The following is a 21093-nucleotide window of genomic DNA, read 5'->3' as shown; positions in this document are numbered from 1 at the left end:
TTCATTTTAATAAAGCACCTTTATTTTCCAGATGATACACAGGCTGCTCTTACAAAGCACTTGCTGAAGACAATATGTACTGATATCACTAACCTCATTTTCAACTTCTTAGCTTCGGATTTGATGATGGCAGTAGACGATCCTGCAGTCATTACAAGTGAAGTATGATAGTGATTTTCTTGCCTTCTTGATGTATTATGTTTTGAAATAAAAGCATATTTTATTTTCTCACATCAGAAGTAGTCTGAAGGAAAGTAAAATAAAAGGGTTTTTAAGCGAAAAAATCCATCAGATTTTTAGTTTAAAATTGGTGATATAACCAGTCTGTTAAAAGTAATAATGCTTAATTACCTTGGAATCAACACTTTATTTTTTCCTAACTATTGTTAATGTCACATCCCCTTTTCCTGCTGCGTTGCCAATCCCTCGACTGTTTTCTGGCCAGATTCCATAACTTCGCAGTCATTTTCATGTTAGTGACACCGTCTCATTTCAATGTTTAGATGAATTGCAGTTTATTTGTTAAAATGCTAATCTCAAGCTAAAGTCAAAGGTAATTTCTTCCTGTCTCAAAAATGGAAGGTAGAGCTGCGGCTCCCAGTCGCTTCAAGAAGGAAAGGTGTGATGTGTCCCTGACACTCCTCCTCCTCTTCTTCTCTATCCCTGTACATCCGCTTAACGTTGGAGATTTAGGAAAAATGAAGGAGGCAAAAGGGTTTCGTAGGAGTGACTACATATCACTGGTTATGATCTAGGTCCCGTGCTGTGACCTCCTGATGTGTCTTTTGCCCCATCGGTGGTGTAGGTTGTTTGGGGGCCTATTTTTTAGCAAGTGACAACCCCCGTAGCAAGGACCTCCTCCTGTACCTCCAAACAGAGATACATTTATTTCTCCCTCCTACCCTGGCAAAGTACTACCCCCCTTCCCTTCTTCAGCTCGAGCAGTGAATCTCCAGCTGCCTGGACAGTTCCATGGATCCTGCCTCTGTGCTAACCTCTGCTGTGGGAAACACATGGGGTCCCGTCCCGTGCCCTTCAGGGGCTACAGAAGAACTGGTGTGGCATGTGACAGGGAGTCGGTAGGTTTCCGTGGTCTTCCAAGACTCACTGTAACTTGCAGGACCTGCCAGCCAAACCATTCCACTAGGCGTCCACCAGAAATTTCACACTCGGTAAGGCCATCAGGCTCTGGTCAAGAATACCATCATATTTCACGAGACACCTCTGTGTGGAGAGGGGTGCCGAAAAGATTCCACCCACCGTATAGTGTAACAAGCAGCCATCCATGGAGCAAGTTCCCTAGTTTATAGGCATTCTGGAACTTATGAGTGGGAACCCTCTCATCTGGCATTAGGGAAGAACACTCTTCCTACCCCAATGGAAGAGAGAGGGAGTAGCCTCTTACCCCAAATTCTCTTTTCCCCACAAGATGAATGGTTTTCTCTCCACCCCCCACCCCCCATCTTCCTCTTTGCTGCTGGGCCAGAAGGGAGGCGCAGGGCTATATCTAGCCTGATTGGCTGATGCTGTTGGCTAGCTCTCCGATTTTAGAATGTTTTTAGCGTATTTTTGTCCCTAGTTTGAAAGCTAAAATTCAAAAACAAAGATCAATTCCATTCAGTACTCTATTATAGTAGTAAATATACTTTGTTTTCTTTTGTTTGATCTTATATCTACCACATGTCAAAGTCACAATCCCAAAAGAGTTTTTCCCCCTTCCAGGTAAGAAAAAAAATTTTAAGTAAATTATCAGAAGAAACCAAAGTATCTCTCACAAAACTCCATAGCTCTCTGAATGAAAAGGTAAGTAAAGTTTGATTCTGTTTAGATAAATGGGGCTAGAATTTGTGATCTTTGAGTAGATTTTTATCAGCATAAGTGTAAATTAAATCTCTTTGGGAGGTGAAGCGGGGGAACAGACTGGGAACATTTTATCCTAAATCACAATTTCAAGTTTAATAACAAAATGACCTTTTTAAAAATTATATTTCGGTTGTAAAATTATAAAACTATTGAGTGACTCTATTTCTTTAGGCAACCTGTTAATAAAAGTAAATAGTGGCATTAAATACCATTTCAGAGCATAGAAGACTTTCTTTCTTGTCTGGATTCTGCAGCAGAAGCTTGCGATATTATGGTGAAAAGGGGAGACAAAAAAAGGGAAAGGTAACATTGAATTAATCTGTATTATTAATAAATTCATAGGTGTGTGATATTTCATATCCGAGGTTGGAATTTGACTACCTGAATCTTGCAGAGAGAACACTTGTATCCACATGGCTGCCTACCTTTGAGCATATTCAGTATATAGGTGGCCCTCTCCGACTGGTATCGATAAGGTAGCGAGGTTCCCTCAGCCCATAGTTGAGCAAGCCTGGGAACTTCATACTGGCTCTGAGGCCTGCTTTACGGGAAATCTGACCTGTATCAGCACACTTCTGTTTGATTCCCAACAATTCAAAATAAAAAGTACACTTTGAGGATCCGTGCTATGTAGTCTTCTCTATCATTTTCTAGCATATTAGTTTATCCACAGTATTTAGGGTTAAGTGTGTCTATATTTTGTATTTAAAATGTCCCTTAAGATGTTTATGGAGCTAGATAATTAAACTAGAGAAGCTAAAAATGAATACCGATGGGAAGAACTAAAATTGGTGAGAGCTTGTTAAAATAGGAGAATGTGTTTTTGTGATTTTATTTTTGTGTAGGCAGATACTGTTCCAGCATCGACAAGCACTGGCTGAACAGCTAAAAGTCACAGAAGACCCTGCTCTTATTCTGCACCTCACAGCAGTCCTTCTGTTTCAGTTCTCAACCCACAGTATGCTCCATGCACCTGGAAGATGTGTCCCACAGATCATTGCTTTTCTTAATAGTAGAATTCCAGAGGTATTACATTTTCCATGCACTTGAAACTTTTAAAGCTTTTAGATTCTGCATATTTTGAATGGATAGATGTGAATCATCATGAACAATAAGACACAAAACATATTAATATGACTTCCTGTTCCGAGAATGTGAACAGTGAATCTGAAGATTGATTTTTAAAAACTCAGCATAGCTCAAGAATCTTTTGGGATTCTAGAAGATCTATTGGTAAAAAGAAGTCTTCTGTTTCAGTTTAGGCAAATTTAACCTGTCCTTCAAGGACCAGTTCCAAAAGTCTTACCCTGCACAAATTCTTCTGAGAAATTTCTCAGCTAAAAGGAATCTGGCTTCTTTGAACTCCCATATCACTTTGATTTAATCTCTGGTGATAGAACTTAGCTAAGTCAGTTTACATTAAAATGATCTGTATTTGTGTTTTATCACCCCTCATCTGTAAACTCCTTGCCAGCAAGGACCTTGCTGAATTCAGCTTTCTACTTACATGGCCAGTGACTTGTAAAGATGAAGACCTTCACTGTGTATTGGTTGAACAAATTCGGCTTGTTCTACAGAAAATTAAATCCTGTTTGTTAACTTTTCTTCTCTGTTCTCTTTTCACAGGATCAGCATACTCTTTTGATAAAGTATCAAGGTTTAGTTGTAAAGCATTTAGTTAGTCAAAATAAGAAGACTGGACAGGGAGATGATCCCTTGAGTGATGAATTAGACAAAGAACAAGAAGATATCACCAATACTACTCGTAAAGAGCTTCAAGAACTTTCTTCATCCATTAAAGACCTTGTTCTCAAGTCCAGGAAATCATCTGTGACAGAAGAGTAATGATCTTATTTACTTTTGTCATATAGAAATATTTTTCCCAAAGTTTAAAGTGAGTGGTTAGCAAAAAATATTCACTTCACAATCCTCGGTTTCCCCCAATTACACACACACATACCCCCTCCCCACACACACACACAATTCAGTTTAAACAGTAGTGTTGTATTCAGTGTAAATCTTAGAAAAATGTGAAATTTTTGTAAAGTGGGTTCAACCATGGAAGACTTCTTTTTCACATTATAATTCTAAAAATTACCATTTCAGGTTTATTTTCAGATGCTGAATGAAGAATAAATTTTATGAATCTTTCATCTCTAGAAAAGGACTCATTTGTTGTGTTGTTAGATTTCAAGTGACATTCTTACAGTTATATACATATTAGGCAGAACTTTAAAATGTCATGTGTTTTTAAAAAGGAAAAAAAAAACCCTTTGGTGTCAGAAATAAAAATCGTGGATTTTAAAATTAATAGAGAATGCTTCAAACCTAAAATACAGAAATTTGCAATTTTTTTTTTTATTATTATTACTAAGCCCTTGCTCTTATTTCTGGCAGATAGAGGGCCTCCCATATCCCCCACAAGAGTGAACTTTTATGTGGTTGGGTCTTTCAGGGAATGCCTTTACAGGTACAGAAGAATACCGGAGGGGCCCATACACCGCTGTAGTCTATTCTAACACAGGATGCTAACAAGTAAGAGAAAAAATAAAAGTTACTTCTTAAGAGGTATAAGTCACATTTTAACATTAGAATAACTAAAAATGTAATACAAGTATTTTTCTTTAACCAGTTTGCATTTCTCAGTGTTATATTTTTTATATCGGTAGTCACTCTCGCACCTAATTCTTTGTTATGGGAGGATCCTTAAGTGCATTGAAGTCATTGGAACTTTATTTTTTTCCAAAAATGAACATCCTTATAAGAAAATAGGTATACTTGTTTTCTAAAGACTATTGGTAGTTAAAAGTAACAAATAGTTCCTTAGGGTAATAATTTCAAGCAAATGAGTTTTAAGCAACAATTTATTATATATCAAAAAAATTTATTTTGAATATAATAGTTAAATCTCAAGTATCAAAAAAGTACTATTTTATATAATTCCTTATATGGCACTTAAAACTCTGTGGTTCAAAATGTTTGAATACAAATATCAGTCTACCTCTAATTCCAGACAAAGTATTCATACTGAGTCAAAGAAATTGATATAATTGCTAACTGAGCTAATGCTTATTAAAGTTGATAGGAATGTAACATAAATTTAAAAGTGTTTTTCCATTGGTAATTTTCTATTAATGTATTTTCATATGGGCAAAGGAAGAAAAATGAAAAATCCTCTGTGACCACAAACTCCAGTTAGTTTTGTTTATTCAGTTTCCAAAATATTGAACACCCAGCCTAATGTTTTATTCAGTCTTTAAGAACCTTCTCATTTATGTTTCAGCAGATACCAAAGTAATCCACATTTGTGTCAAACTAGACCATAGACAATGAAAGAAATAAAATCGTTCTGACTTTCTTAATTTGTAGGAATAAAAATAGGAGAGACCACCAAGCAAATAAAAAGAAAACCATTCTATCTTGTTCACATTAATTTTTTTCATTTATCAAAATGGTTCTTATTTTTCCACAGTAAATAAGAACAGTTTTTATTGTTTTTGAAAATAAAGTTATCTAGCTGATTTTGTATGTAAAATTCTAATTTCAATAAACTAAAAATTCTTAAATGGTTATCTACTATGATCTCGATGGGCAGATTTAAGAATGTTATTAAAAATAAATTTGCTTGTTTCTATTAAATTTTGTGGTACTTTGAAGCTTTCATTATTTCAGTTACTAGAATGCATCGGGCAGGTGTTATATGTAATGTATTTACATTTTAAAATTCTTATTCTAAACATTTTTCAAAGGTTTTCTTAAATTTTTCTCACACAAAAATAGTTCCATAGTACTCAGTATCTCATTCCTTGAATGTTTGCCATTCGTGAACCATTTCACCTGAGTAAATCATTTTCAGTTGCACATCATATCTGCTACTTCCTGCTGTTGCAGATATAATGGAGATGTTTGAATAATGTGTTCGTGTGTTCCACCTTCAGACCATGTGTTTCTGAAGAGTCAAGGGAAACCCACTTCTGGCCATCAGAAGGATTCAGTGAACCATGGCATATCTTATCAAAATCACAGTGAATTTTCAGAGAAGACATTAATGCTGAATCAGAATAATAAGTGTAGAAGTTGCTTAACCTGAATATAGAACCATCTTCAACATTTTAGAAAATATATTTTAGTCAGACCATAAAGCACCAAGGATGAGGTCAAAGTACAACAGTGATAGTGCAGCCTATAGGTTGAGAAGGAACAGTTCATTCCTTCCCAGAAATGCTACTCAACCCAGGGCCAAATGGGACTTTTTTTCTATCAAGGACTAACACGTGAGATGGGTAGAGGGTGGGGTCGGTGGAAGGTCTGCTTTCTTTGATTAATACCTTTCCCCCAGTGTATATGGGAGACGAAAGAAACACACATAGATAAACTCCTCTGGGATGTACATTTTCCACAGAAATCTGGGACCACTATTGAAGTGGCCATTAAAATGGCCTAAGGATTCACACAAGTCATTTCACCCTGAAGACCGTACTAAACAAAAAAATAAATAGAACCCAAGAGAGACTTATTCCAAACCATCAAAAAAAGAAACCTTGACTTTCAGGCTTTCAGAAACACAGTGTTTATTCCATTTACATCACCAAACAAGAAGGAATTACTTTGAACATGTATTAAGTTTTTATAAGTTCCCAGTGTTGTTTTATTATTTGTTTTACCAGCCTTGCCTCTATTTCCCTTCAGTGATTAGTAGTAAGACTTAGCCTTGATGTGTGTTTAAAGAGCAGGAAGGAAGGGATTATGTTGTGTGATGAAGAAAAGGGGAGACGTGAATTTAAATCCTTGGCTCAACAACCTGGATCCTGTATGACTGCTACGCACTAGAAGTACAAATGTAAATCTTTAAAATACCCCTTGTTTTCAAGGAGATGGCAAGAATCAACAACTATGGTTCAGAATAGCATTTTGAGAGAAGTTAGCAGAGGATGCGGTGGGGGAAGAAATGAAAGCTGTCTTGGCACAGCGGGAGGGAACTAACCGGGCTAGAGATGACCCCCTGAGCCGAGTCCTGAAAGAAAAGTAGGACTAACCTCAGGGAAACGGGGGAAGGGAGAGCAGGCAGGCGTTTCTGGGAGAGGAGAGGAGATCTGGAAGTACTAAGACACGAACTAATACAAAATAATGAGACATTCGGGAAACCCTAAGTATGAGAAATAGGAGAAATGGTCTGGGGAAGTAGGGTAAGATGAAGCTGGAGAGACCAGGGGGAGATCCTGAAATTCCTTATATGTACGCTAAGTGAAAAAGTTTAGCCATTTTCCTGAAAACAAGGGAAGCCTTTCATGATTAACCAGGAAAATAAGGTAATTAGATTTGTCTTTTAGAAAGGCTACCCATTCTGAAAGACAGTTTGACAACTTACCAAAATCCTTTAAAATGAATTATTTGTGAAATCAATGTCTCTCCTATCTGAAAAGTAAAATGTGGACGTAATGTGTAGAAGTCTTTTTCCCAGCCCATAGGCAAAGAGGAGCATGGACAACCTGTCTTACACAGAAAGGAGACGGGTCTTCTTGGCTCTGAAATACTCTTGCTTATTCAGATGATAGTCCAACAAACAAACGAACAAAAACCCACCTTTCTCTGACTAGTCAAGCTAAGACAAAGGTCCCAAGGGTTTTCTCTTATGTTTCTTGTCATCCAATGTGAAGAAGAAAAAGCACTCCATTAAATTGATTTCCTACTGAGCTTGTCTACTCGCCTAAAATGTACCTTTAACTTAACTCTATTACGTAGACTTTTTCTCCTTCCTGCTTTCTTACTGAAATCTAAGTCCTTGTGATTCATACAATATAAACACTCAGGGTTTCTAAGTTCTGGTGTTGAAAAATCAGAGAGAGAAGAGCACTATTCCATAATATATTTCGTGTGTTTCATTATATTGCAGGCTTTATTCACAACCACTTTAAAAATGTTTGATTTGGAAGATCATTCACAGTGTATATTAAGTAGAAAAGGATGCAGAACTATATATAATGTGGTCTTGGTTTTCTAATTAAATATACTGTGCAAACATTTGCATAAGTACATTTACATAAACATTTCCTCGTATAGTTCTATGCATGCATACAAAATATTCTGAAGAGATTTGGGTTAAGATTTGGGTTGTGACTGTCTCTTAGATTGCCAGTCATTTTAAATTTTATTTTTTCAGTTCTTACTCCAGGTTTTCTGCAAGAAGCATGTATTTTATGATTTGATAAACTGATATTTTAAAATACTGTTTTACAGTGATGTAGAGAAATGACAGGAGGGGACCAGACTGAGGCCAAGATACCTATTGTTTGAAGACTGCTACAGTAATCCAAGTGAGAAATGTGAGGATGCACAGGGACGATGCAGGGACGATGACAAATTTGAGAGAGATTTAACAAAGTAGAACCATTAGAAGTTGGGGAAGGGGAGGAATGATTGGGGCTGGTGGAGAATAAGGGAGGACAGTCTAAGATGATGGCTTGGATGATTGTGTCATCCCCTGAGAGAGGAACTCCAGCCGACTAAGCAGGTTTGGCGTGGGGAGAAGATGAGGTGGTTTCGTAGGGACTTTTCAGTTTGAGGTGCCTGGGGACCTGTGGAAAAAGATGGCCAACAGACAACAGGAGACAGGTCTGGAACGGGAGACAGGTCTGGAACTTCTATGACACTGTTGGGAGTCATAGAATCGCTAGTGGTTTCCATAAGGAGCGCCATGGAGAGTGTACAGAGAAGCCTGCTGGACTGAGGAGGAAGCTCTAGGGAAGGGTGAGATGAACAAAGGGAGAGGAGGCTGAGGCTGGTAAGACGAGGAGGAAATCAGGAGCGTATACTTAGTGAAACCGAGGGCAAATTTCAAAAAGAAATAAACATGGCCAGAAATGAGAAATCTCAGGTAAGGTTAAAGACAGTGCCCTTTAAAGTACTAATTAAGACCTTTTATGAACTTGAAGCTTTTTTTGGTGGAGTAGTTCAAAGGGAAGAAGACATTGCAACTGTCTGAGGAGGAAGCGGAAGGATCAGAAGTTTTACCAGTGAATGTAGATTACCCTCTCCGGAAGCAGACAAGTAAACAAAGAAGGTGCTGGCCCCACACTTAGATGGGAACATACGCAATTTTGTATCTCCAAGACTCCACTTCCTCACCTAGAAAAGGATAAAAATAATGCCTGGCTAACAGTAGTATCATGAGGGTTAACATCTATTACTAGTTGAATGTGCTTGTGTCCTTTCACTGAATGGATTTGTTGTTGCTGCTCACCATGTTTTCATTTTCATATCTTAATCATCAAATCCAGGCAAGTAGCAATGCACACAGTTGACTGGATTTGCATTTCCCTAACTCACGTTTTTTTATTGTATCTGCCTGAGTTGGATCTCAGAAAATATTCGTATATAATTCCTTTAGCACTTAGAACAAGAACAGTTTTTGTCTGGGAATAAATGGGGTGAAGACAGAACATTTCTTCTCTCATCCTCACCTTATAAAATGAAGAAACAGCCTCAAATAGAAGATTCTAGGAGCAAACGTCATTTGCTTTATGGATCAAATTGACCCACGGAGAATTCCTATTGCGGATTAGTTCAGTATTCAAACATTTCTTTAAATGCAACTCTCAAAATCTCTATCCACTTTTCATTTTTTTTTTAAGGATTTATTTGTCAGAGAGAGAGCGGGGTGGGGGGGCGGGTGGAGCGGCAGGCAGAGGGAGAAGCAGGCTCCTGATGCGGGACTCGATCCCGCGGGATCAGGACCTGAGCCCAAGGCAGACGCTTAACCGACGGAGCCACCCAGGTGCCCCACTCCACTTTTCATTTTTTTAACCACAGATTTCGAAAGACCAGACAAGTCTCTGTTTAAATGAAGTCACACAGCCATGCGTGACATAACAATCGTTACCAGCTCATAGGGCAATAGGCAAAGGCAGGGAATGGTGAGTCCACAGTGAGGTTCAGGAAGCAGGTAAATACCTGGAGTTATTCCAGTCAAATCCATGGCTCAAAGTTCTCAAACTTCCCAAGAAGGCAGTGATAGAGGCCACAACCCAGGATTTATCTCTCAAGCAACCAAAAATTCTGCAGGTAAGAACATGGGGCCTCATCTCTTTCTAGATAGTTCAGCAGGAAAGCTCTGTAGGACAACCATTTCTAATCCTAAAAGATGGGTTCAGAGAGTCGTCAGAAAACAAGAAAACAACAACAACAAAAAATTTAAAAAAAAAACAAGGAAAAAGAAAATACATCATCCTTTTGGGAATTTTTAAAAATTTAAATATGCCCTTCATTTCGCCTAAGCAGTGGAAATTTCTTGAGTATGTATGTGAGTTGTCTCTATATACACTTTGTATTTTAAACTTTTTGGAGCTTATCCAGGTATTCCAAATACTAATTTTGGCAGGATTTCCCTTTAAGGATATGCTGCAGAGAATTTGTTACAATTTGAAGTAAAAATTGACAGGGAGTGGTTTTTCAGGCCAGTAGGAGTCAGCTACGCGCACATCACAAGACTTGCAGGAAACCCACTCACCCTCCTATTTCCTTCTACAAAGCTGAAAAAGCTGCAATTGGGAGGGACTCTCAGATAGCTCTGGTGGTCCTTTCTGTTCCTTTTGGAGTTGACATTTGAATGTGTTGGAGGAGAAAAATAATCATCATATATTCTCCTTTCATACTCTTTAAATCACAGGAAAAAGCAGCTTTAAGAAAAAGTAAGTTTTGTTTTCTTTTCCGTAATGTTTCCTTTGTGTTGTTGTTTTTTTTTTTAATGTGGTATTTCGGCTTTAATTTTTTTTTTTTTTAAGGATGAGAGATTCTTATAAACTTTCTAGTGACTGCTTATGAGAAAATTTTTACTTGGTCTTGAAGTTTCCTAGAAACAGTTCAAAAGCCAGTTGAGCCAACAGTTGTCATATTTTATAAGCTGAGCTTTTCAGATTTCTCATTTCAATAATATGCGTGTGGAGGCTACATAGCGGTCAGATAACTCTTCAGAGTTGTCGGCTCTGTTGTGAAAATGGTCTTTATACGTGGGGGTATAGCTTCGTTGCCATAAAAAGGGGGTGGCAGGATTCTGGGGATTTATTTGGCTTAATTTATTTGAATGACTAACTTTATTACTGAGGTTATTTTATGGCTGGGTTTATATGTCTAGAGCACAATTCAAAGTCATTTACAGATTTTAAGTGAGTTAGTAAGATTCCTGCTATTTTTGAGAAAAAATCTGCCTACTTTCCAGACGCAGCCTTAACGACCATTCCTAATGTGAGGTTTTCGAAGACTGAGCTGAAATGCCTGTGTGTCTGGCCCACACAAATATATAATCTATTACAGAAATCGAAAGCATTGCTCCCTGATGCGAACAGCATTACTGCAGCAACAGTATACATCCCACGTGTTTACGCTGTCTCACCCGTTCAGTCAGACTCCCTTTGGTGTCTGTCAGCCCTTTGAAAACCAAATGCAAATCCTCAGCTGTCCCTTTGGGTTTCAAAAGTGTGGAAACTAAAAAGAATCATTAATAAAATGTGTAATCCTTACAAATAAAATGTAAGAAAATCCTCAAGAGATTTTGGCTGTCGTTTCACATCCACAGCATCGTCATGTATAAATTCTAATGTTTTCATTAGCAAAAGCTATAGATTAATATTTAACACAAATACTGCAAACATGTATCATACAAGGTATTTCTTAACATATTTGTTATGATATATGCCTGAAGCCATAATCCAAGCTGTTTGATGGGGAAGGTAAACTCCGATGTCTGTTTTCCACACTTGCTCTATTTATTTCCACATGTTATCATTAGTTGCCAATTCTGAGCCTGCTCTACCCAACCGAGAGCAACATTTTGGGTTTTAATGTCACATCACCTCACTGACAAGTTTACCTCTTATTTTTATCATACTTGCCAACATTTTGAATAAAGGTGGATTAATTTGGGTTCCTTAGGCAAACCTAGTAACTTTCTACTGTAATATTGAAAATAAATGTTCCTCTAGAACATGTTGGAAAAGCTTTGATTTGTTTTTTATGTTTTCAATCTAGGCAACATGATTTCTTCAGAATTAAAACCAAATCCTTGGGTTCACATGGGGAGGTCTGAGTCAGATATCAGTTAAACAAACATGTATTTCCGTGTTCTTGTAATTGTCTTTTTTTTCTCTGATTGCCATAATTTTTCTTGGTTACATTTTGATACCCTGGAAATGATCAGCTTGGGCATTTATCTGTCTCCATAGACTACAGATACCCTTAAGGATCTAACAGAATCCATGGACCCTCTTCTAAAAAAAAAAAAAAAAAAAAAAAAAGCCTGTTGCAAATAGATTTTCAATGACATTTCTGAGGTTGATGGATTCCTGAAATGTGTCCTTGAGTATTCTCTGGGATCCTGATGATGAACCACTGTTTTCTGTGAAGCCAGAAACCTCAACTTTAAGCATACCTTGGTGCCAGTGCGTTCCCCAAATCTTTAAAAGGCTTTGGGTGGGCGGACGCCTTAAACTGTCTCTCTAAACTGCTCTCACCTGAAGACAGGTAAGGCTAAGGAAAGGATTTTAGTTTAAGGCTTAATTTTTAAAGCAGGTGCTTAGTTAATTCATGGCCATGTTTGTCCGGGACAGCGAGTCGTGGAAATAAAAGCAGAGTAATCAAGTAGCAGCACAGCCCCTTTTGTGGAGAGTGAGGCTTAGGATGGAAGGGCGATAGGACGAATCCACCGAAGACCCCAGAATGTGGAGCAGATGACTACCGAGGGGCCTTCCTGCTTCTCCGACCAGCCTCCCGAACTTCTCTACCTACCTATCGGTAGACTGGAACCTAAAAGGGAAGATCTAAACCAGTGTCCATTACCTCATACCCTGCCCTTCAGGGCTCACCATCTTTAACCTTCCCTTCTTTATTGGCTCCTTCTATCAGCACTTACACATGCTCAGATTTCCCCTCTTAAGACGCCTCTCCTTCGTTACTGAGCTCCTACAGTTCCCTTCTCCCTCAGCCTCACAGATCAATCTCCCGAAGTTTGTCTACACTCTGTTAATCCCTACTTCCTGAGTCCGGCTTCTCAGTCTATTGCAGTCTGGCTTTCGTCCTCACCGGTTTCCCCAGCTCTCAGGGAGGTTGTCAATCACTAGCGTCTTGTTGAACCCAGCAGACATTTCTCATCTATTCAGTGTCTCAAATCAATTTAACCTTCTTCTCCGCTTTCCCCACCCTGAGACACTCTTTATCCAGGGCTCCCATGACACCAAACTCGTGGTTCTTCCCCACTAAAACCACGCTTCTCGGTCTGGTTCTTCTCCCCTGTATCCTGGACCCCTGTTCTCTTCCTGGGCTATTCCATCACTTCCTGCAATCATCTGTTCTGTAGGCTAATGAATCCAAAAATCGAGATCTGAGATATCTTTTCTGAGCTTGTCGACCACTGTGTCCAAGTGTCTGCTGAAAACAGAACTGCACAGGGCAGGCTTGGGCCCTGGTGAACAGGATGGGGGAGGCGGGACGGAACATCAAGGACAGCCAGGACTTGCCCTAAGACCCCTTCTGCCATGGCCAAGTAACTTAGATGATTTCCCTGCCATTTAAATGGCTTCCAGTGCCCTCTTTGGCCCTGGCTAAGCAGCTCTACTTGGCTGCCCCAAAGTCTCAAATGTCATCATTTATTCTCCAAGTAAATTCATCATTTCCCTCTCCTGCTCCCCACTCTACTTCCCTCAAGGATACTCTTATGTAGTAAATGACACCATGATGAAACCAGTTGCTCAAGTCAGAAATTTGGGGGAACTAACTCCTCTCCTCCCTCCATTCATAGATCTCTGGAGACCCAAAGAATCTCCAGGTTCTGGCAAGGCTGCCTTATGCATTTGCCTACGCCTCTCCCCTGACACTGCCACCGCCCGATCTCAGGCTGCCATCTTCTTTTACTCGGTGAACAGCAGCCCTTTCACTGGTCTCCCTGCCTCCAGAATTGTCCTCTTCTACCACTGCTTTTCTCTGAAGCCAGAACAACTGACCTAAAACAACTGGTCCAAAACCACATTTACTTTTGCCAACCTCTTTCTTCACACTTTTCTCTGACTCTCCATTGGCCTTAAGATCAGGTCCAGACTCCTTTTTAAGGTTAAAGAGAGACAATAGAGTCTAGGGGATTACCAACAGATCTCTTCAAATGTTAAGGTGCTCGGGTAGGACCTGGTCTTTGTTAAAATGCAGATTCTGGTTCTGTAGGTTTGGGTTGATGCCTGAGTTTTTACATGTCTAACAAGCTTTCCAGGCAAAGCTGATTAATACTCGTCCAAGGACCACGCTTCTCGCGCTAGATTGGCTGGAGCTCAAGTCCCAGGTGTGTCACTCACTTGGTCTGGGAACTTGAAGAAGTCACTTAGCCTCTGTGTGTCTCCTTCTCCTTGTATAGAAAATGGGGATCATAATGGTATACCTTTATCTTAGGGTTGTTATGAGGAATAAACGTGTTATATTAAAATTACTTGCTACACTGCCTGGCACAGAGTGTTAAGTGCTACTTATTATTATCGTTAGTCAATGATAATAACTTAGCCTCTCCATTCTTCTCCAAACCAATTTTTACTATGGCACTGATGTGCACGCGCGCACACACACACACACACACACACACACACACAAACTACTGCTCACTCATACCGAATGACCTTCAGCAAATTAAGAATAGAGCAAATGCCTCTTTTCCTTCAAGCTCCCATAGGCACTTTTTGGCAGAGCCCTCTGCACACAGACCTAACTCAACTCAGTCACCCTTTTAGATCTCGACTCAGGTGCTGCATCTTCCAGGAAGTACTTACAGACCACCCTCCACCCAAGCCCACATTTCATACCACTTTTGAATATTCTCACATTACCGATGTGCCTTCTGGCCTCACATTATAATTTTATTTGTTTATCTGTATCTCCTATAAGACTATCTGTCCCATTAGAGTAAAGGACTGTGGCAATTATTGCTGACTTTGTAGTGTCTCACACACTCTTTTGCAGGTTGCAGGGATCAGTAAAGAATGAATACATTTTATAGACACATTTCCAAAGAACTGTAAAATGAGAAGTGGAGACAGGGAACAGAAAGCTTTAAGATCTGGTTTGAGAAAAGGGAAATTTTGGATGTAACCCTCCAAATGCTGCTTCTGGGTTGGACTGTTAACACACTGGAAAGGAGAAAAAAAGTTTAAAACGCACAAAATAAAATAAAAGAAAACAAGGCTAATAAGTCAGTGAAATGGCGATAGTGTGATACAAAGAAGAGAGTCAAGGCTTTGAAATCTGGTCCATGTTGAGTCCCCTGTGAACTCAGGCAGATGAGTTTGCCTCCCTGCCTTAAAGATGGAATAAAAACACCTATTTTGTAGAATTTTGTATTAGAGTAATAGTATCAGTAGTCATATTTTATTTTTATTTCTTCTCAAATTCTTCTGTTACAATTCTGTTGCTACTAGCAAAGATTTGAGATATTCCTTTGCTTGTTCATTTTGCCAGAGCAATATTCACCAAATGGATCCCGAGTTTTATTTTTCAGTAGATCACTTTGATGTATCAGACTCTCCCCTCACGTTATTTAAGAATACACTTTCCGGGCTTATTTGTGATTTAATCACAATTATAGCCCCGAAGATGGTGGGGAATAGGCTTCTGGGGTTCCCGTCTCCCAGCTTGATCCTCTTCTCTTTAATGATTCCTTTTCCTTACAGCTGTTCCTAAGACAATTTAATTAACATGGTCATGTAACTCCTAGTATGTTTTAAAAGAGTATTAATAGTTGTCCTACAGAGCCAAAAAGTCATACATAAAGGTAATTCATTTATTCATATATCCACTCAATCATTCATCAAGTAGACCAAACCAGTATAGCACCTAGAAAAACTGGTCAAATTGCTCAGTTTTCTTTAGAGCATGAATATCTGCATTATGTTGATGACCATTTCCTGAGTCTCCTTTGAACAAGGCATGGTCTATCAAATTCTGACCAAATGCCTCTCAGTATAGAACTAACAATGCTTCAAATTCGTGGAAAATTGTGTCTTAACATAAAGATCAACACTTCTTTAGCAGATTGTGGGTATAATTTGCATGGAGGAAAAAAAAAAATCATCTGACGCCGAGCTGTCGTGCTATCTAAATGAAGTAAGATTTAATTTTTAAAAATTATTTCTGATCTTATAATTACATTCACTCTATTAATCTGTTCTCTTGAACATTTTTATAGTTATACTATCACAGAATATTCTAATCTTTGAGAGTTTTTTTTTTAATTACACAACTGTACTCTTAATTTTATTCAATATTTTATTTCTCTTATCAAAGTGATACATTGTACAATTTCTATAAAGTACTGAACAGTAAAAATGTTCTAAAAAAATCCATAACTTCAATCAAGAGGCCTAACATTTGAGTGTATTTTCTCCTCAACTTGTTTTCTATTCTTTAATAGTATTTATGTGGTTGAGATCACACTGATTATTCACTTCATACTCTTTTTTTACAATTAAAGCAATATCAGAACCATTTGCCATGTCATTCCTTTTCCAAACACCATATTAATGATTTCTACTACTATTTTAAAAGTCACTTAGTAAATAATTTCATATTCTTTTAAACAGCCATGTAGAAGTCCTTTTCCAAATCCCAAACTTAAGCGTAATTTAACAGTCAACAAAATAGAACTAAAAAACACAAAATATACTTTGAAACTTTACATCAGGGATCAGGAAACATTCTTTGTAAAGGGCCAGACAGTAAATACAGAGATTACTTAAAATAAAAATAAAATCTTAAATAAAATAAAGCAGCCACAGACTATATATAAATGGAAGAGTGTGGCCATGTTCCAATAAAACTTTACTTATGGACACTGAAATTTAAATTTCCTATTATTTCACATGTCAAAACATGGTATTCTTCTTTTGGGTTTATGTGGGGTTTTTTTCATCATTTAAAAATGTAAAAGCTATGTTTAGGTCTCAGGCCATACAAACACAGGCAGTGGCTAGATTTTGGTCCTTGGGCTCAAGAAGGCAACCTCTAATCTGAAGCCTGGGTCCAAGAACCCTGGCTTCACCAGGTTTGAGAAGCTTCTGCGAACACATGTATATGCATATATTCTTAAGAAAGCGGTAAATAGCTTTCATGAGATGCTAAATAAATTCTTAAACTAAAATGTTTAAAAATCACTGTTTCAGATAATATACATGAAAGAACTTTGTAAACCATAAATCTTTTTTTAAAAGATTTTATTCATTTATATGAGAGAGAGTGAGCATGCACAGAAGTGGGGGGGTGGGAGGCACAGAGGGGAGAGGGAGAAGCAGGCTCGCCCCCATCTCCCCGCTGAGCAGGGAGCCCCACCACAACCCACAGGGGCTCCATCCCAGGACCCTGAGATCATGACCTGAGCCTAAGGCAGACACAACCAACTGAGCCACCCAGGAGCCCCAACCATAAATCATTATTAAAACAACATACTGATATTTCACTTATGACATTATTCAATTAAACTCCAAATGATCTGAGAAAATTGATTAATAGAAATAAAGGTATGCCATTACCAGAACTGCACCTGGGACACTGATTTTTGAAATCCAAAAACCTTATAAACTATAACCTAAAGAGAAAATAATTAAGTCACATTTCCAAACACGCTAAAAATAAGAATTAACAGTTATTCTGATCAAAGTAATTAGAATATTTATTGTTTTGTTTGTTTTTCGACTGAGCCAAGAGCTTAGAAATAATGCTAATCATTCCTTCATTTTGTTTTTAAGTTTTAAACTACAAAGCTAACATAATCAGAAAATCCTAATTTTCAACATCCTGGTTAATAAAAGCTGGTATATGTATTACTGTGTCTCTCTCTCCTCCCCTTTCCCCACATACACATTCACACAACAAACAGACTGAAGAATAAAACCACCCTTATTGTAATATATGTGTGGATTTGAAAGCTCCACTTAATCGTGTATCTCGACTTTTTGAGTTCTAAGACAATTGCGAAGTAGACACAGGTGTCATATGTGAATTGACTTATTATTATTAAAGCTGAATTGGAAAAGGTTTTTTTCCAAAGACTGCCCCTCCCAGCCCAGGGCGGGAAGAGCACGTGGGCTCCCCAATGCCAACGCTCCTTCGCTCCTTCGTGGGGCTGAGCGGCTACAGTGGGCTGTCTCCAGCGAGAGGAGCAGAGTTGAGGCCTGTGCACCGGCAAGTTCCACTAGAGTGGTAGGGAGAAGGTGGGTTACCCTGGAGAGGACCCCTTTGCCCAGTTACTTCTCAGTTAAGTCACTCCTCAAGTGTAACAGGATCAGAGAGCCTTGGGGCGGGGGGAACGTTTTATCCACATAATTTCAAAAGAAAAAGTCCTTTAAATGACAAGTATAGAAACCTGAGGAAATGTGAGCTCTCATATGATTTTTTTTCTCTCATGGTTTTTAATTCAAAAAAGCATTCCTGGCTTCTTATAAATTTAAGTCATCAAGGTGATTTGCGGAAATGCCAAGTCAGAGATTTTTAGTTAACGGTGTATGTCACAGACCTGCTTTTACAAAGCATGGTCTTCGGTTGACCAAAAGCAAAACAGTAGGCTATATTCATAGCAATGTATAGTTGAGTTTTTAAAGCTCTGACATGTAAAAATATTTTGTTTCTAAGTGACTTTTCTCTTGTCCAACTATGGTCGAAATGCTGCCCTCCAGGTGTGGTCTTTCAAGTGCTCCATGGCTTGTTGCCCACAGCCCTCAGTATGCTACTCACCACCTCCCCAGCTGTGTGGACTCCCCACCGCCTAGGAAACTTCCCCCACCTTTTCCTGGAGACTAGCCTTACTCAACCTTCCACAACACAGCTCTAGAAGAAGCATTACTTAAAGTTTTCTGGAAATTTCCTGAAATTTCCAGAGCGCCCCATACATTTGTCCAAGTATCTCTGCATGTCATCTCTCCTTTCTGCCCTCATTCCTTCCAACCGCAATATTTACTGAGTACTCAGCATATGCTGGTATGATGCTAGACAGCAGGAGTCTGGTGGGAACAGAGCATCTGTCCTGCCTGAAGTTTACTGTTGAGCAGGAAAGAGGACGAACTAGAGCTAAGGCCAACTGTATGTGAGGAGTACCGAGAGCCGTGAGAACTTAAGAGTCAGGTTCCTCATCCGGTGGAAGGGTCATGGGTAAAGAAATTTTCTGTGAGTCTCTCCCACGCCAGGATGGAAGCTTTTCACAGGGGAGACCTGTTTGACCTTCACTGCCAAGCACGGTGGATGGCCCAAGTTGGCACTCTGAGGCTCTTTGTGAAACCCACGGAATTAAAGTACTCTGTGTTCAGAGAACTGTTGGATATTGTTGGGTTTAAAATTGAAAAAGCCAGATTATGAAATGTCTGGAATGCTATGCTAACGAGCTTGGATTATGAAGGTCACAGAAAGTAGCATGAATCAAACACAAGTCATCCAAAGACTCTGGATTGGCCTCTATTTATAAAACAAGAGGAAAGTGGCTCTTTGGCCTAAATCTTTAAGATTCTGTGGCCAAACATCTGACTTCTTTCTTCCTGCATTCATTCAACACATATTTGAGCCAAGCGCTGTTTTAGGTGCCGGGGACACAGCCCTGAACCAGGCAGGAGAGGTCTCTGCCCCTGTGTGTGTGACACATTGGCGTGCCTTAAAAATTCACACACCGAGTGAGGCTTCGGGTGAAAATGAAAATAACACTGAATCATAACCAATATTTGTCAGCTAATACTGTGAACATTTGGTTTCCAAGGGAATGATAACAGATTTTCCCATTTACTTTACCTCCAAAATTAGCACTAGCAACCTGGGATCAACACATCGTGTAGGTATAAACCACAGTTGCCCAGTGAGGCCGTAAGCATTTTGACTGTGGTCGTTTTCCTTTGACAGATGCCGAGAACCAACTTTATCTAAATCTTTAAGACTGAGAACAGATAAAAATTAAATTAAAGCTGGTTTTAAATATCACCATACAACCGCTCAAATGGTCACCCCCTCCATCACCAACAAATTCTGAACTGTCAAGAGAGTAATTTGAAATTATTGATTATTGTTATCACCAAAGTACAGGATATAGTTCTGCCTTGTGTCTTTTTAAATCACATTCTTGTAGGAAGAAGATTATTTAGCTTCAGGCAGAAATACTAGAAAAACTAGTTAACATCAACTTCCACCACCCGCCCTTCATTCCCCAACCCAAACACAAGCCACACTGCACACATACCCACATGTATTCGCATATACACAAATATACAAACCACAAATACACACACGTCACTACCTCATTTTTTTTTAGGTGGGGATCCAGAAAATAAAACCAAATGTGGTTTGGATTTTTCTCCCCAACTCCAGAGTAAACCAATAATAACTATAATAAAAACCCAATAGAAATTGAATGGCCTTGAATGTTGGAGGGGACATGTACTTGCTTTTGAGTATAACCGGTTTGTTTTCCACAGCTAATGGCAGCTCGGCTTGAGCTAGGGAATGAACCTCTCTGCTTACGCATGTGCGGTGGTTACCTGGTCAGTAATTCAAACCTGGAGTGCCAGATACAAATAAGGAGAGCTTTCATTTTTTTTCGCCTTTGGACAAAATCACAGCAGTAACCAAAGCCGTCACTCCATACAAGCTTTTTGCCCATCTATGTATGAAATGGCTCCATTAGCAGCCGGAAATCTGAACTCTGGTGGAACCACAAACCACTTTGTCAGCTTTAAAAAAACAGTCAATGTGCCTGTCCGAACTTCAGTTTTTCTCACTTGTTAAATGAGAGGAACAAACTAAGGAATTTCAAAAATCCCTCCCAGCTCCTAGATTTAGTGGTTCTGTCAAAATGGGATTGGATCAGAAGCATGCTTTTACAGGGAAGGAAAAATATCAAAATGACTGTGGCACTAAGAGACTTTATCTCTAAATATCTGACTGTACCCAGAGGGGATTCATTTTCCTGAGTTTCCCAAAATTCTCTTCTGGGGTCCCCCTCCTCCCTCCTTTCCTGCCTAGTTCTAATGGTCGACTTTTTTTTTTAGTAAACTATTATAGGAAAGACTGGTTGTGCAACTAACTTATTGGAGGGTGGAAGTTAATTCTTTCTCCTTGAGAAAACAAGGTCACACAGAGCAGAGCTGAGAAACAAATTGTAAAAAATTACCAAATGGTGGTAAGTGTAAGATTCCTTTAAGTGGGTCACTAAACTAGCATCCAATTTTGGCCAATCTT

General features: G+C 38.9%; 2 protein-coding genes across 7 annotated transcripts in view; both read left to right on the top strand.

Annotated features, from left to right (window-relative positions):
- The window catches only part of UFL1 (UFM1 specific ligase 1), a 30670-nt gene extending 26648 nt beyond the window's left edge, over positions 1 to 4022 (top strand). Inside the window, exons 15-19 of one of the 2 annotated variants that reach the window (XM_027601704.2) lie at positions 32 to 162; positions 1723 to 1803; positions 2081 to 2166; positions 2709 to 2889; positions 3490 to 4022. In XM_027601704.2, the coding sequence (XP_027457505.2) occupies positions 32 to 162; positions 1723 to 1803; positions 2081 to 2166; positions 2709 to 2889; positions 3490 to 3708 (698 nt within the window). In that variant the 3' untranslated portion in view covers positions 3709 to 4022. The remainder of the gene's footprint in view (positions 1 to 31; positions 163 to 1722; positions 1804 to 2080; positions 2167 to 2708; positions 2890 to 3489) is intronic. The other variant, XM_027601705.2, reaches the window with a different exon arrangement.
- A 5735-nt stretch (positions 4023 to 9757) lies between these two features.
- FHL5 (four and a half LIM domains 5) overlaps positions 9758 to 21093 on the top strand; it is a 45472-nt gene continuing 34136 nt past the window's right edge. For 3 of the 5 annotated variants that reach the window (XM_027601707.2, XM_027601708.2, XM_027601709.2), the window contains exon 1: positions 10339 to 10550. The gene's annotated coding sequence lies outside the window, so the exon portion shown is untranslated. Of the gene's footprint in view, positions 9925 to 10338; positions 10551 to 21093 lie in introns of those variants that run through there. The other 2 variants (XM_027601706.2, XM_027601710.2) reach the window with 1 other exon arrangement.

The sequence above is a fragment of the Zalophus californianus genome, chromosome 7, assembly GCF_009762305.2.
Source record: "Zalophus californianus isolate mZalCal1 chromosome 7, mZalCal1.pri.v2, whole genome shotgun sequence".
NCBI classification, from domain to species: domain Eukaryota; kingdom Metazoa; phylum Chordata; class Mammalia; order Carnivora; family Otariidae; genus Zalophus; species Zalophus californianus.
The sequence above is the reverse complement of the archived record's forward strand: the minus strand, read 5'-3'. Positions and strand labels throughout refer to the sequence as shown.